The following is a 13,709-nucleotide window of genomic DNA, read 5'->3' as shown; positions in this document are numbered from 1 at the left end:
CTGTTAAAAGATACCAGTTGCCAAATGAATGACCGTTTGCTCGTTTAGCGGGTAATCGGTGGCAGTATTACACTGCCAGATGACCATTAATGAGTGTTACTCGTTAGCAATGAACTGGCCGACCATTGGCCAATGTAATACAGTGTAATGAAGTGACCTAATTTGTTGATGTGAGGCTCTTCTCCACTAGTTGTTATAAGGCCCAAAATGTCTAGAGCTTCTCCACAGAGCAATAATATGTGTATTCACAGTATATGTGAGTAACTAATAACTGTGGAAAATATTATTTGGAGGAGTCATTTTTGCATTGTTACAGTGTAAATAAACCACAGCATTAATTGGTCACAGTACTTTAAAGGGGTTATCCAATTTCAGAAACATCCCCCCCCCCCCATGTGCCGGGCCCCTCACAGGTAATATATTTATCCCACTCCCTGCGCCGCTCCTGGTGCCCGCACAGCCACTGCTGCTTCTCCCTGTACACCGATGAAAACATCCGGCGTCGGGGGGAGCAGCCAATGGCAGACGAGGATGGGGGTGAGCCTCCCTAGCGTCACCTGCAATGCTAGGGAGGCTCGTCCCTGCCTGCCCTTGGCTGCTCCTCCACGATACCGGATGTTTTCATCGGTGTACAGGGAGGAGCAGCGCCGGGAGCAGGGTAAGTAGTATATTACCTGTGAGGGGCCCGGCACATGGGGGGGTTGTTTCTGAAATCGGATAACCCCTTAAAGCAAACTTTGTGAAAAGGTGAATATAAATCTGGCCATTCATATTGTTCGGCTGACAGCTATCTCTCCCAATTCTTCCGTGTACATGCATGCTTGGCCGAGCATACGGCATACGTATGTAGTGAAAGGGGAGAAAGCTACTTCCAGACTCATTTGAGATTAGCCATCGGAAAGAACCCGGAGATCACCATACACAGTAGATGGTCAGTACTATTCCACTGTAGCAGTGAACACAAATTATTAAAATTCCTATGCAGATGGGTAATCTATAATCCAGTAACGGTTGCTGTGAGGGGAAATTGGTATCTGCAAGGTAATCCGCCTGATAATATTAGATGTAAAATTGGGATAAAATTGCCTAAATAAAGATGCCTACAGAAGAGCATTGAACAGATTAGTGTAATGTGTGATACTGTAATTGTGTCAGAGTGATGGCTGGACTGAGAGAGTTAAGCGAGACTGTGTGCCATGCTAAAAAGTCCAAAGAGGAAGTTAGAGCCAGGGAAGGAAGGAGAATTTTTCTCTGATAAGTTACAGTATATTACAAAGTTTAAGTTCCCTATACTATTAATTTATGCAAAGTTTGCTGAAAATACAGAGACCATTTAAGAATGTGATGGAAGAAGGTAATCGCTCTTAAAAAAAACAGTGGTAACCATAAAAAGCCAAAAATTGTGGTTCGTGATGACAAATGTAATAACACAAAAAAGTAAAAGGCAGAAAGTAGAGCTTTAATTTAAAAGAAAATTTTGAGCTGTTCACAACCTAACCAACCCCCCACCCCGTCCCTTTAAAATTCATATAGAGGGGTTGCTGTAATATCCTGACAGCCTTTACAGAATATGGGCTACTGTTAATGGCGTCTTTATTTCTTCTGGTTGAAAAAGGTAGAGAATTAAATTTTCAGCTTATCCTCCTCTAATTTTTGTCATGCGTGTGTGAAAATATTAAAATACAGCTGCATTATCGACTTCTGAGTGAGACTTCACTCTTTGAGGTTCCAGAATGAAATTTTCATTATTCCTATAATACCTTTTTAATTTTTATTCCTAATATCTTTATAGAAAATGTCTAAAGTTGTTAACCTAAATGCAAAAATTCATAGGGCCTGATTGTCTAACAGGAAAACAGTTTTACTTGCCCATGGCAACCTATCAGAAGCATACCTTTTGTTTTTTTCAGAACAATTTAAGAAATGAAAGGGAAGCTCTGATTGGATGCTATAGGCAGCTAAGGCTATTTTTACACTTGCGTTTGGTGCGGATCCGTCTTGTATCTGCACAGACTGATCCTCACCGTTTGCATTATTCTTTAAAAAAAAAGTGTAAGTCAAAACGGATCCGTCCTAACTTACATTGAAAGTCAATGGGGGACGGATCCGTCAGTGAAAACTGATCCGTCCCCGTTGACTTACATTGTAAGTCAGGACGGATCCGTTCGGCTCCGCATCGTCAGGCGGACACCAGAACGCTGCAAGCAGCGTTTTGGTGTCCGCCTCAAAAGCGGAACGGAGACCAAACGCAGCCAAATTGATGCATTCTGAACGGATCCTTATCCATTCAGATTGCATTGGGGCTGAACTGATCCGTTTTGGGCCGCTTGTGAAAGCCCTGAAACGGATCTCACAAGCGGACCCAGAAACGCCAGTGTAAAAGTAGCCTAAGCCAGTTTTCCTGTTAGACAGTTTCAATAAATGAGGCCCATTGTGTTGACAGCTTTACTATTTCTGGTGACAGCAGTTACATAAAGGCATGACTTTTTTGTATAAGAAATTTATATTAAGGGGGTTGTTCCAAGTATGAGACTGGTGGAGATAGTGGAGTACAGTATGAATGAATGGAATGGCAGGGGGCAAATTCAGCCTGCCGACCCATCAGGATAGGAACATGGGACCACCCCATTCTCATTTCCAGAGGTCAGATACCCACCAATCAGGTAGTTATCCAGAGTGGCCGGACCTGCGGTGCTAATCGTACTTACTTGATCCCTACTGCTGGGTTTCAGCTCCATTGCTGCCTCTGCAGGTCCCGGGTCTCCGCGCATCAACATCCGGTTTGACAACAGATCATGTGACTGTTGTGGTCAGCCATTGGCTGACATGTCACCCATGTGGCACGTAACACAGTGATTACAACCGCAGGTCCAGGGTCTGTAGAAAATGTCCACAAAGGTGAGAAACCCCTTAAACTTAATTTACAGTTATTACAATAATTGCACAATAAATTATCTAGACCAAAAATATAATCAAATTCTTTAATAGAGGGGAAACTATGATCACAAACAAAATGAGCATCTACTCCAAAACGGCATAAAAACTGCACTGTCCGTAAGGCGTTACTGAAAAGCATTACTTTGAAATAAATAGGGGATTTCAGGATAGGTCATCAATGTCAGATCAGCAGGGGTCCAATCAGTTGTTTGAAGAGAAGGCAGCTCTCGTATGCTCTGTTTACTAGCTCGCTGCAGCAATTGCAGTGGTAAGCAGGTCTAAGTACAAGTATGGCGTCTTCATTCACTTCTATGGGACAACTCTGTCTGTTCAAGTGAATTCTACAGAGCCGTCCCATAGAAGTGAATAAAGACGCCATACTTGTAACTAAACCTGCTCACCACTGCAATTGCTGCACCGAGCAGGTAAACAGAGCAGAGAAGGCAGCGCTAGTACGAGCGCTGCCTTCTCTTCAAACAGCTGATCAGCGTAGGTGTCGGACCACCGCCAATCTGATTTTGATGACCTATCCTGAGGACAAGCCCTTTAAGCATTGTAGATAGAAAATATTGTTAGGTTTTTATGTATATTATTCTTTCCTCTCTGGTAGTGTCTTCAAGTGTTTCTTCTGTGGCCAGAATTCTGGTCCACCTTCTCCTGCAGTTAGTGGTGGACCAGACATGCACAGTAGTTTCCCTGCTCCATTCCTCCTCCCAGTGGTGACATAATGAAGCGGCCCGGGCACCTTTCTTTTATTCATCATCCCTAAGTTCTAAATTCATAGAAATATATAGCTATATTTCTTCCTAGACAGTGGAGAAGGAAATTGGGACAAGAGACACATTGCATGCCATAATACTATTTATTAGTGGAATCGCTGTGGCTGTGTGTGAGGGATTATATTTTAGAGCTAGCTCAGCTGAATGTAATGATGCTTGTCACTTAGTGATCTGTTGCTTCATTCTGGAAAAAAATGACCTGTAATCCATATTCAGATGAGCAGTAAAGTGCACTGAGGGCGGGTCCAAGTCACTCTCTGCACCCTTGCTCCTCTTGCTTCCTCTGCCAGCCACTCCCTCTCCTCCTTGATTGACAGGTCCATGTTCCAGCGTAGTCATCTTGCTTGGCCTTGTCAATCAATATGGAAAGGAAAGGACTGGCAGAGGAAGCAGGAGGAGCAAGGGTGCCCAGAGTGGCTTGGGCCTGCCATTCGTGCACTTAAATGCTCATTTGGTTTAAAGGTTGTTGTTTTTTTCCCCCAGAATTAAGCAATGGATCACCAACTGAACAGTATCATTACACTTAGGCTACTTTCACATCTGCGGCATTGCGATCCTGCCGCCAATTCTGGCAGAGAATGCCAGGAATCGGCCAGACACTTCTCAGCATTTTTGCTATGTTCCTGCCGCATATCCGCCGGACCCCATTATACTTTATGGGCAGTGTCGGTTCCAGAGAATTCTGGCAGGCTGTTCAGGCAGAGAACTAGCTGCCGCAGATGTGAATCTAGCCTTAGGTGAACTAGACTTACATCGCATTGTGCCCGGTTTAGCAGTGAAATTCCTGTTGACAGTTTCCTTTTAACAGGAGCTGACTGCAGTGCACTCCTGGGAAATGCAGGTAGTTGACGAGCTGCTGTCCGCCCCCACTGAAAGTGAAGAGATGAGCTGGATGAGTAAACACGATAAAAAGGATTACAATTACACTGGAGAGAGCAGCCTTGTTTGCATTGATATTCTTAAAATAATGGTGTGCATTCTCCAGATGTTTTTTTAAATTTGTGGAATAACCCTTTAAGAGGCAAAAAGAGCTGTGCTTTAAATGGATAGGATTAATAACTAGTGTAGACTTTTGAGAAACTGCAAAGTGCCATGAACAACACTGCTAGAAGCATCAGAGAAGATGACGCTTCTCAGAGTGATTGTGCAGCATCCATCGGTTAGGAGTGTGCTTGTAAAGAGAGAAGACATCATGCAATGGCTGCTCTACAGAAATGACTTTTTATTGATTCATGCCGTTGTTATTGTCCAGTAGTGAGATATCTATGTCCATACAGCAGATTGTAGTGATGTGTGGCTAAATGATGAATATCTATATTTTTTAATAAAATCTACCCTACTATTTCAGAGAGACAGCAACAACTTGAGTACGAAATGCATGAGCAGTACGTAGATGCCGGCCATGATCTGCACATCCCCACTAAAAGATCAACCCACCCTCCTTCTGAAAGACCCGGAGAAAGGCGTAGGATAGAGATGAAGAAACTCTATGGAGAAGATGCCGCTCAAATCCAAGCCATGGAAACTGCAATGCAACTCAACTTTGATAGACACTGTGATAAAAAACAACCTAAGTACTGGCCGATCATCCCATTAAAGTTTTAAGGCTCCGATGGGAACATATAACTGTATGTAGCGGTGATGGTAGAAACCACAGCTGTACTTGTAAAATGAACCATACTGCTGGGGGTTCAGCAATAGATTCTGTGTCCAGTGTTACTCTCTCTATACTGAACATTTGAACTGTAAATATGGCTTACAGTCTACCATACTTTTCATGTATGAACTTATTTGAACATGCAAATAAATATAGATTGGAATTATGAAACTGAGTAATGGTATTGCAGACGTATAGTAACTCCCAGCATTAAAGGGGTTGTCCAAGGTATTTTAACTGATGACCTAACCTCTGCATAGGTCATCAGTATCTGATCGGTGGGGATCCGACCCCCGGGACCCCTGCTGATCAGCTGTTTGAGAAGTTGTGACCTCCACTGCCTTCTCCGCGCTGTACATTGTATAGTGGCTGTGCTTGGTATCACAGCTCAGCCCCATTCACTTAAATGGGACTGTGTTGTGCCTAGGCCACGTGACCTATGAATGTGACGTCACATGGCTTCGGCAAGGCTGAAAGAAGGCCCTGGTGCTGCTGTGAGCACCATTGCCTTCTCAGACAGCTGAGTGTTAGCCCCCCACTTATCAGACACTGATGACCTATCCTGAGGATGGTTCATCAGTTCCAAGATCTAGGTAAAACCCCTTTTAATTTAATAATGTGATTTGGGTGTTATATACTGTATTTAATGAGGCAAACTGCGATTGCAGGTAGGTGACACCTCTAATACTGGCAATTGATTTTATAGAGAAACCATTGGGATTTTGGTATGTGTTGGCTTAATTATTTTTGAAGACATCAGTGACAAAATGTATCAATAATGTATCATAGATAAATGTTAAATCTTCTTAAATGGGTTGTCCGGTTTCAAGAGGCATCAATCTGTAATAAAGAATAGATGATTACTTACCTGAAAGATCCTGTGCTGCTGCACCAATTCTCCCGGCTGGGCTCTGCTTTCCTGGCTGCAGCAGTGACGTCACATCAATATCACATGACTGCTGCAGGCAATCACTGGCTTCTTCAGTGCACAGCTGAGGCCAGTAATTGGCTGCAGCAGTCATGTATTGTCGATGTGATATACCCGCTGCCGCCAGGAAACAGAACGCCACCAGGAGAAGCGGCACAAGATATGTCAGGTAGTTAATCATCCTATTCTTTATTACAGGTCAATCCCCTTAGTTGTCCTCTTGCCTTGTGAAGTTGGACAGCCCCTTTAATAAACAGGTATGATGTATTGCTTTACATTGTTAAAATTATTCTCATTAATTGGCTGCCAGCATTACATTTCCCATGGTTTTAGAGGTTTATAGCCTGGATTTATTATTAAAGGGGTTATCTGAGATGTTTTTTTTTTATTTCATCTTGCCCCCTTGATGTGAATTACAACAGTTGCATTGATGATGATTAAAAATTCCTTACCGGGCAAGTGCTGGGCTCCCCGGGTCAAATGCTGTAAATTGTGCACGTGATCCTAACCCAGTTAAGAACCCACAATGTACATGGGTTGTACTTGCCTGCGGTTTTTAATGGGAGAGCAGAGGAAGATGCTGCCAGACACTTCAGGCGGCAGTTTATCTCCCAGGAGAACAAAAGGGAGCTCAAACCCTCCGTTCTCTTTAACTCTCTGGTCCAGATTTACTAATGTGTCTGTGCAAAAAAAAACGAAAAAAAAACTTTGTAAACAATGGCACAAATTTGGCGCATCTAGGGGTCCTACACTTTCTCCCAACATGTTCGACAAGGGAGCAGGGCATCGTGGAATGGAGTGGAGCTTTGTGGCGGGGAGGCCTAAGCCACATAAAAATCTGTCTCCAGGTAAGCCAACAAATAGTTGGTATAGAGTCAGAGAAAAGTGTCTCTCCCTGCACCACATGTATCATCAGCCTCAGCCAGTTTAATAAATCTGGTGCAGGTCTAGACTGCCTGTCTACTGTAAACTTACACCATCTATAGCGTTAATCTGGTCCTCTATGCTTATAGCTGCACATGAGTTAGGCTAATTTCACACTAGCGTTTTTTGCGGATCTGTCATGGATCTGCAAAAACGCTTCCATTACAACAATACAACCGTCTGCATCCGTCATGAACAGATCCGGTTGTATTATGTCTTCTATAGCCATGACGGATCCGCCTTGAAGACCATTGAAAGTCAAGGGGGGACGGATCCATTTTCTATTGTGTCAGAGAAAACGTATCCGTCCCCATTGACTTACATTGTGTGTCAGGACGGATCCGTTTGGCTCAGTTTCGTCAAGCGGACAGCAAAATGCTGCAGGCAGCGATGTCCGCCTCCAGAGCAGAATGGTGACTGAACGGAGGCAAACTGATGCATTCTGAGCGGATCCTTTTCCATTCAGAATGCATTAGGGCAAAACTGATCCGTTTTGGACCGCTTTGGAGAGCCCTGAACGGATCTCACAAACGGAAAGCCAAAACGCTAGTGTGAAAGTAGCCTTAGCTGTCAGTCGCTGATGGAACAAGCCACATGACTCATAAACACAGAAGCACGACCACTGCTGCTGGAATGTAGGCTGGTCATAACCCCTGGAAATGAGCAGAGTATAATGTGATGGGAAAATGAATCAAGCCAGCAAAGGAGGCAATATGGACAATCACAATATATTAGTAAGGGCCTTGTATTAACTTTCTCTACATGATAAATGGCATTTGCTGAATTGACACAACCCCCTTAACATAATGTGAGCCTCCCATTCATTTGCACGTTAACCGTCCTCTTAAAGGGAACCTGTCACCGGGATCTTGTGTATATCAAATTGGTTTTTTTACACAATAAAAGCACACAGAGCTATGGGGACTGGGTATTGCGGATGTGCTAGCGGCCATCTAGCAACCCATGTCCTCAGCTCTATACACAAAATCCCAGTGACAGGTTCTCTTTAATGCTTTTATTTGTCATGTTGTGCCTTTGGCAACATGGAAAGCTGAAATATTGTTTTAGGTATATATATCATATTATATCCCTTTATTCAATAGGCACTTGGTAATCCCCATTTTCCTCAGTCGTCTCCATGACAGCACTTCCTGAGACTGTCTTTCCTCTGATAGGACAGGAGAGGTTTAAATTCCCTCCCCTTCCCTCCACCACCAGTGTTTTTCCTGTCCTGCCAGGAAGGAAGTTCAAAGAGGTGCCAGGAGACCCTCTGGGTTTTCTGGCAGAACTTTTTTTTTTTTTTTTTACTTCAATTTTTCACTTTATTTACCAATTTCCAGGCTGGGTTTCGGATCCAGGGTCTGGCTCTCCCTGCCTCAGTCGAAAGCCTGTGCCCAAGATCCATTTGGGGGGGAGGGGGTCCCCGGTGAAGCTCCCTGTTGCGGCGCCCCAGGCGTGTTAAATGCACAGAGGTATGGGTGGCCGGAGCGACGCTATGATGCGATTGCTCCAGGTGGTGACATCAGACGCTGGGGGCGTGGCTGAACGTACTGACGTCACATCTGGCGTCCCGAGCCCTGGCGCATGCCGCATGGGGATAAAGCGCAGGGCCTAGGGAAACAGGGAACAGTGAGTAGCCTGACTTCAGGCCACTTTTGTGCTGTGATACCCTACTGTGGCTGACCCTTCTCCCCCTTGTACTTTTTAGGGAGAAAAGGAGTTATCCTCCTCTGCTAAACTTAAATCTAGAAAATATCGGATATGCTCTAAACGTTTACCTTCATCTGGGTCCAAGCCCCTCTGTAAGGAATGTACAGCTAAAGTAGTTAAAGGGGAATGTTCTCGTTTCTGGGAAGATATAAGGCTTTTGCTAAAAGAAGAAGTGCAGTCCGCTCTATCTTCAGCCTCCCCCAGACCCCCTCCTCCTCCAGTTTATAGAGAAACCTTAACCATGGATAGTGACTATGATTCTGTATACCTGGATCAGTCAGATCCTGAAACCTCAAAACCGCTTGATGAAGATAATGAGTATAAAAGATTTATATTTAATCCAGATGATATTGAAGAGCTTATCAAAGCAATCAGAGCAACTATTCAAATGGAAATTCCTAGGAAACCTAAATCCGTACAGAAATATATTTTTGGGGCGGCTGGGGGAGAGACCCAGATCAGTATTCCCAGTGCCTGATAACGTGCAAAAGTTAATTATGGCAGAAACTAGGAAAGGGTTCCTTTATCCCCCAGGGGATTAAAAGACGCTACCCATTTGACGAGGAGGAGTGTGCAGATTGGGAAACCATCCCTAAGGGTGACGCACCTGTGCCTCTGCGGAATCTGTTTGTCTTTCTGCCCGCACTGCAGTACTGTACAACACTATTCGGAGGGTACTGTGATTAAAAGCATGGTCAGGTGACATGGCATCTAAAAATAAATTAATTTCTCTACCCTTTCATGGTCAATATGTGTTTGGCCCAGACCTTGACAAAATCTTAGAAAATGCCATGGACAAAAAAAAAGGGGATTCCAGAGGACAGACCCCACTCAAACTCTTTTTTTTCGTGACAGACAATATCAGCGTGATGAAAAACAGGGGAACGAAAAGATTGGAAGGTGGAGTTATGCAAAGGGAGGAAGGGGCCGAAGTTTCCTCTTTAATCGCAACAAGGGGGAATCTTCTTCTGCCCAAAAACAATGACGTAATCCAAGTGGGGGGGGGGGCACTCAGCTCCTTTGTAAACATCTAGGAGCAAGAAATATCAAATCCTTGGGTAACCAGTCTAATAAGACAAGGGTACCAAATAGAACTACAGTCTCCTCCCCCTCAAAAGTTTTTAAAAAACTCTTCTTCCTCTGGGTCAACAATCCTACCTAACTTCAAGTATTTCAGAGCTTCTACAGTTAGGAGCAATAGAACCCGTCCCTTTTACAGAACAGGGCAATGGTCATTATTCCAGGCTCTTCATAATATGGAAACCAAATGGGAAATTCAGAACTATAATAAATCTAAAACCTCTAAACAAATTTATTGTATACCAAAGATTCAAGATGCAGACCTTAAAGTAAACCGTAAAATTTATCAAAAAAGATGCGGTAATGGCCACTCTAGATCTAAGAGACGCCTACTACCACATTCCAATCCATCCCGGTTCCAGGCATCTCCTACCATTTGCAGCCCCACTAAAGAATCATACCCATCATTTTCAGTTCACTTGTCTCCCCTTTGGAATCTCGTCAGCCACCAGGGTTTTCACCAAGGTAATAGCGGAAGTGGTAATAGGCCTCAGACAACAAGGCATTCTAATAATCCCATACCTGGACGACCGTTTAATAGTGGCGGGCAACAAAAAGCTTCTCCAGGTACATCTTCAGATTGTCACTTCACATTTTCAGACCCTGGGATGGATAATAAATTGGGAAAAATCCAGTCTGATACCAGAAAGCCGGAAACTATTTCTAGTGATTTTGCCAGATTTTCATCTCCAGATATCGTTTCTACCTGCTCAAAAGATGCAAGATCTCAAAGACAAGATACTCCAATTCCAGAGAAAACCAAGCTGCACAATCAGAGAGAGCATGAAAATCTTGGGAATCCTGTCCTCATGTATACTGGCAGTAGACTGGGCCCAGTTTCATTTGAGACCCCTTCAGCAATTTGTTCTCAGAAGTTGGAACAGATCTCAAACGACTTTGGAACAGAGAATTGTAACCAGGGAAGTAAAGAACTCTCTGGCTTGGTGGCATCAGGACAAAAACTTGGAAAACTGAATATTCTGGGAACAGAAGTCAGCCGTTTCCCTGACAACAGACGCAAGCGCTTGGGGCTGGGGAGCTCACAGACCAGGAAATATTTCAGGGAGTCTGGACCAACGCCATAAAACCTCTCTCATCCAATTACCAGGAGCTAAGAGCAATATGGGAAGCCTTGAAAGTGGCACAGGATCACTTAAAAAACTGACATGTCCTTATCCATTCGAACAATTCAACTGCAGTAGCATTCATTCAGAATCAAGGGGGGACAAGACACAATCACTTACAAAACTTAGCGTACCAGATTTCCAAGTGGGCAGAGAGAAATGTATTATCCCTCTCAGCTGTACACTGTACACAGCTGTAAAGGGATTACTGAATTCAAGGGCAGATTTTCTCAGCAGGCAGAGTCTCGATCCGGGCGAATGGTCCCTCTCTCAGGAAGCCTTCCATAGGATCACGGATTTATGGGGAACCCCTACTCTGGACTTATTTGCCTCAAAGAAAAATCACAAAGTACCTTTCTTTTTCTCCCTCAATCCCAGGAATCGTCCCACAGCTGTGGATGCCTTGGTCTGTGAATCTGGTGTACGCGTTCTCTCAATTTCCACTTATCCCCAGAGTCTTGCAGAAATTCCAAACAGAAAAATGTACCTTAATTCTAGTAGTGCCCTATTGGCCCAGGAGGAGCTGGTTCGGGCTTCTGAGGTCCCTAAGCAAGGAGGATCCTATTCTTCTGCCCCAGAGACAGAACCTGCTGACTCAAGGTCCAATCTGCCATCCATAAATCTCAAAATACTGAGATTGTCAGCGTGGATTCTGAGGATTCCATCTCACTCAGATTAGGCTTTACTACTACTTAGCAGAAAAACTAATACCTCTAAGGCCCCTTTCACATGGGCGTCGCGGAAGAGGTCCGGATGCGTTGCGGGTGCCTTGTGGGAAATCCACGCGAGTGCGCACGCAATAGATCATCAGCTTCTGATCGGCGGGGGTCCGACACCCGGGACCCCTGCCGATCAGCTGTTTGAGAAGGCAGCGGCGCTCCAGCAGCGCCGCGGCCTTCTCACTGTTTACCGCCGGCCCACTGATGTCACGACTAGTATCAACTAGCGTGGGCGCAGCTAAGCTCCATTCAAGTGAACAGAAGCTCCATTCAAGCCCCGCCCAGAAGCTGATGATCTATCCAGAGGATAGATGATCAGTTAAAACAAAGTGCAGAACCCCTTTAAACTAATAACACACAAAGAATTAAATGTTACCATGTTTTTATTGAACACACCATGTAAACATTCACAGTGCAGGTGGAAAAAGTATGTGAACCCCTAGACTAATGACATCTCCAAGAGCTAATTGAGTTGTGCACGTCTGATCTGCAACTACAGGAAACGTTTGGTTGAAGTTATTGCTGCCAAAGGAGGTTCAACCAGTTATTAAATCCAAGGGTTCACATACTTTTTCCACCTGCATTGTGAATGTTTACATGGTGTGCTCAATAAAAACATGGTAACATTTAATTCTTTGTGTGTTATTAGTTTAAGCAGACTGTGATTGTCTATTGTTGTGACTTAGATGAAGATCAGATCACATTTTATGACCAATTTGTGCAGAAATCCATATCATTCCAAAGGGTTCACATACTTTTTCTTGCAACTGTATGTGAGGGCCTGTAGTTGAGCTGACCCTGTAAAAAATTATAAGCAAGTGCATTATATGCGATGAATAAGCATGTTGATATGATGGAAGAGGATGAGAAAAGGAAGATTTAACCATATACCCTTTTTTGTGGTGAAAGGGGTGTATGAGAATACAGTGTATTCAGTACATTAAACAACACATTTAAAGTGCCTTTGTTCATCCGCTTTCCTCTGGTGGAGTCAAGAAGTCTGGGGCAATCCAGGCCTTGTTCATTTTTATAAGAGTCAACCTGTCAGCATTTTCAGTTGACAGACGGATACACTAATCTGTTATAATGCCACCAGCAGCACTAAATTCCCGCTCAGACAAAATACTGTGTTGCCCTGCCTCTATTGGAACTGCTGTGTGTTCCACTTGTCTCCCCTCCTCAGTTGGCCAAGGAACTATGGACTCTGCCGCCAGCGTTGTCAGATGGAAAATTTTGTAGCAATTTTTCAACAAGGACCTTCTGGTATTGCACCGTTTTGCTCATCCTCTCCACCTGAGGAATGAGAGATGAGAAGTTCTCTTTGTAGCGAGGGGCGAGAAGGGTGAACACCCAGTAATCCGTGTTGTAAAAAATGCGTATAACGCGCAGGTCGCGGTAAAGGCAGCCTAGCATGAAGTCAGACATGTGTGCCAGAGTACCAACAGGCAAGACTTCGCTTTCGTCATCAGAAGGATCACTCTTAATCTCCTCATCCTCTTCTGCCCATCCACGCTGAACAGATGGAATAAAACTTCCATGGATACTACCTTCTGTAGTGGAGGAAACCGTCTCCTCCGCCTCCTCCTCTTCATTGTCTAATTCGCGATGAGAAGATGGACGGAGGGTGGTCTGGCTATCACCCTGTGTAATGTCTTCCCCCATTTCCACCTCTTTCACATGCAAAGTGTTGTCCTTAATTTTGAGCAGCGAGCATTTGAGTAAACACAGAAGTGGGATGGTTACGCTGATAATAGCGTTATCGCCACTAACCATCTGTGTTGATTCCTCAAAGTTTCCTAAAACGTCACAGAGGTCAGACATCCATGCCCACTCCTCACTTCTGATTAGTGG

General features: G+C 44.2%; 1 protein-coding gene across 1 annotated transcript in view; it reads left to right on the top strand.

The window, feature by feature from the left end:
• Nucleotides 1-5,539, top strand: part of GEMIN8 (gem nuclear organelle associated protein 8) — a 42,431-nt gene extending 36,892 nt beyond the window's left edge. The window contains exon 4 of the mRNA XM_040424937.1: nucleotides 5,065-5,539. Within this exon, the coding sequence (XP_040280871.1) occupies nucleotides 5,065-5,321 (257 nt within the window). The 3' untranslated portion in view covers nucleotides 5,322-5,539. The remainder of the gene's footprint in view (nucleotides 1-5,064) is intronic.
• Nucleotides 5,540-13,709: the final 8,170 nt, after the last annotated feature.

The sequence above is a fragment of the Bufo bufo genome, chromosome 3 (genome assembly GCF_905171765.1).
Source record: "Bufo bufo chromosome 3, aBufBuf1.1, whole genome shotgun sequence".
NCBI classification, from domain to species: Eukaryota; Metazoa; Chordata; class Amphibia; order Anura; family Bufonidae; genus Bufo; species Bufo bufo.
Note: the sequence above shows the minus strand (reverse complement) of the source record. Positions and strands in the feature narration are given on the sequence as shown.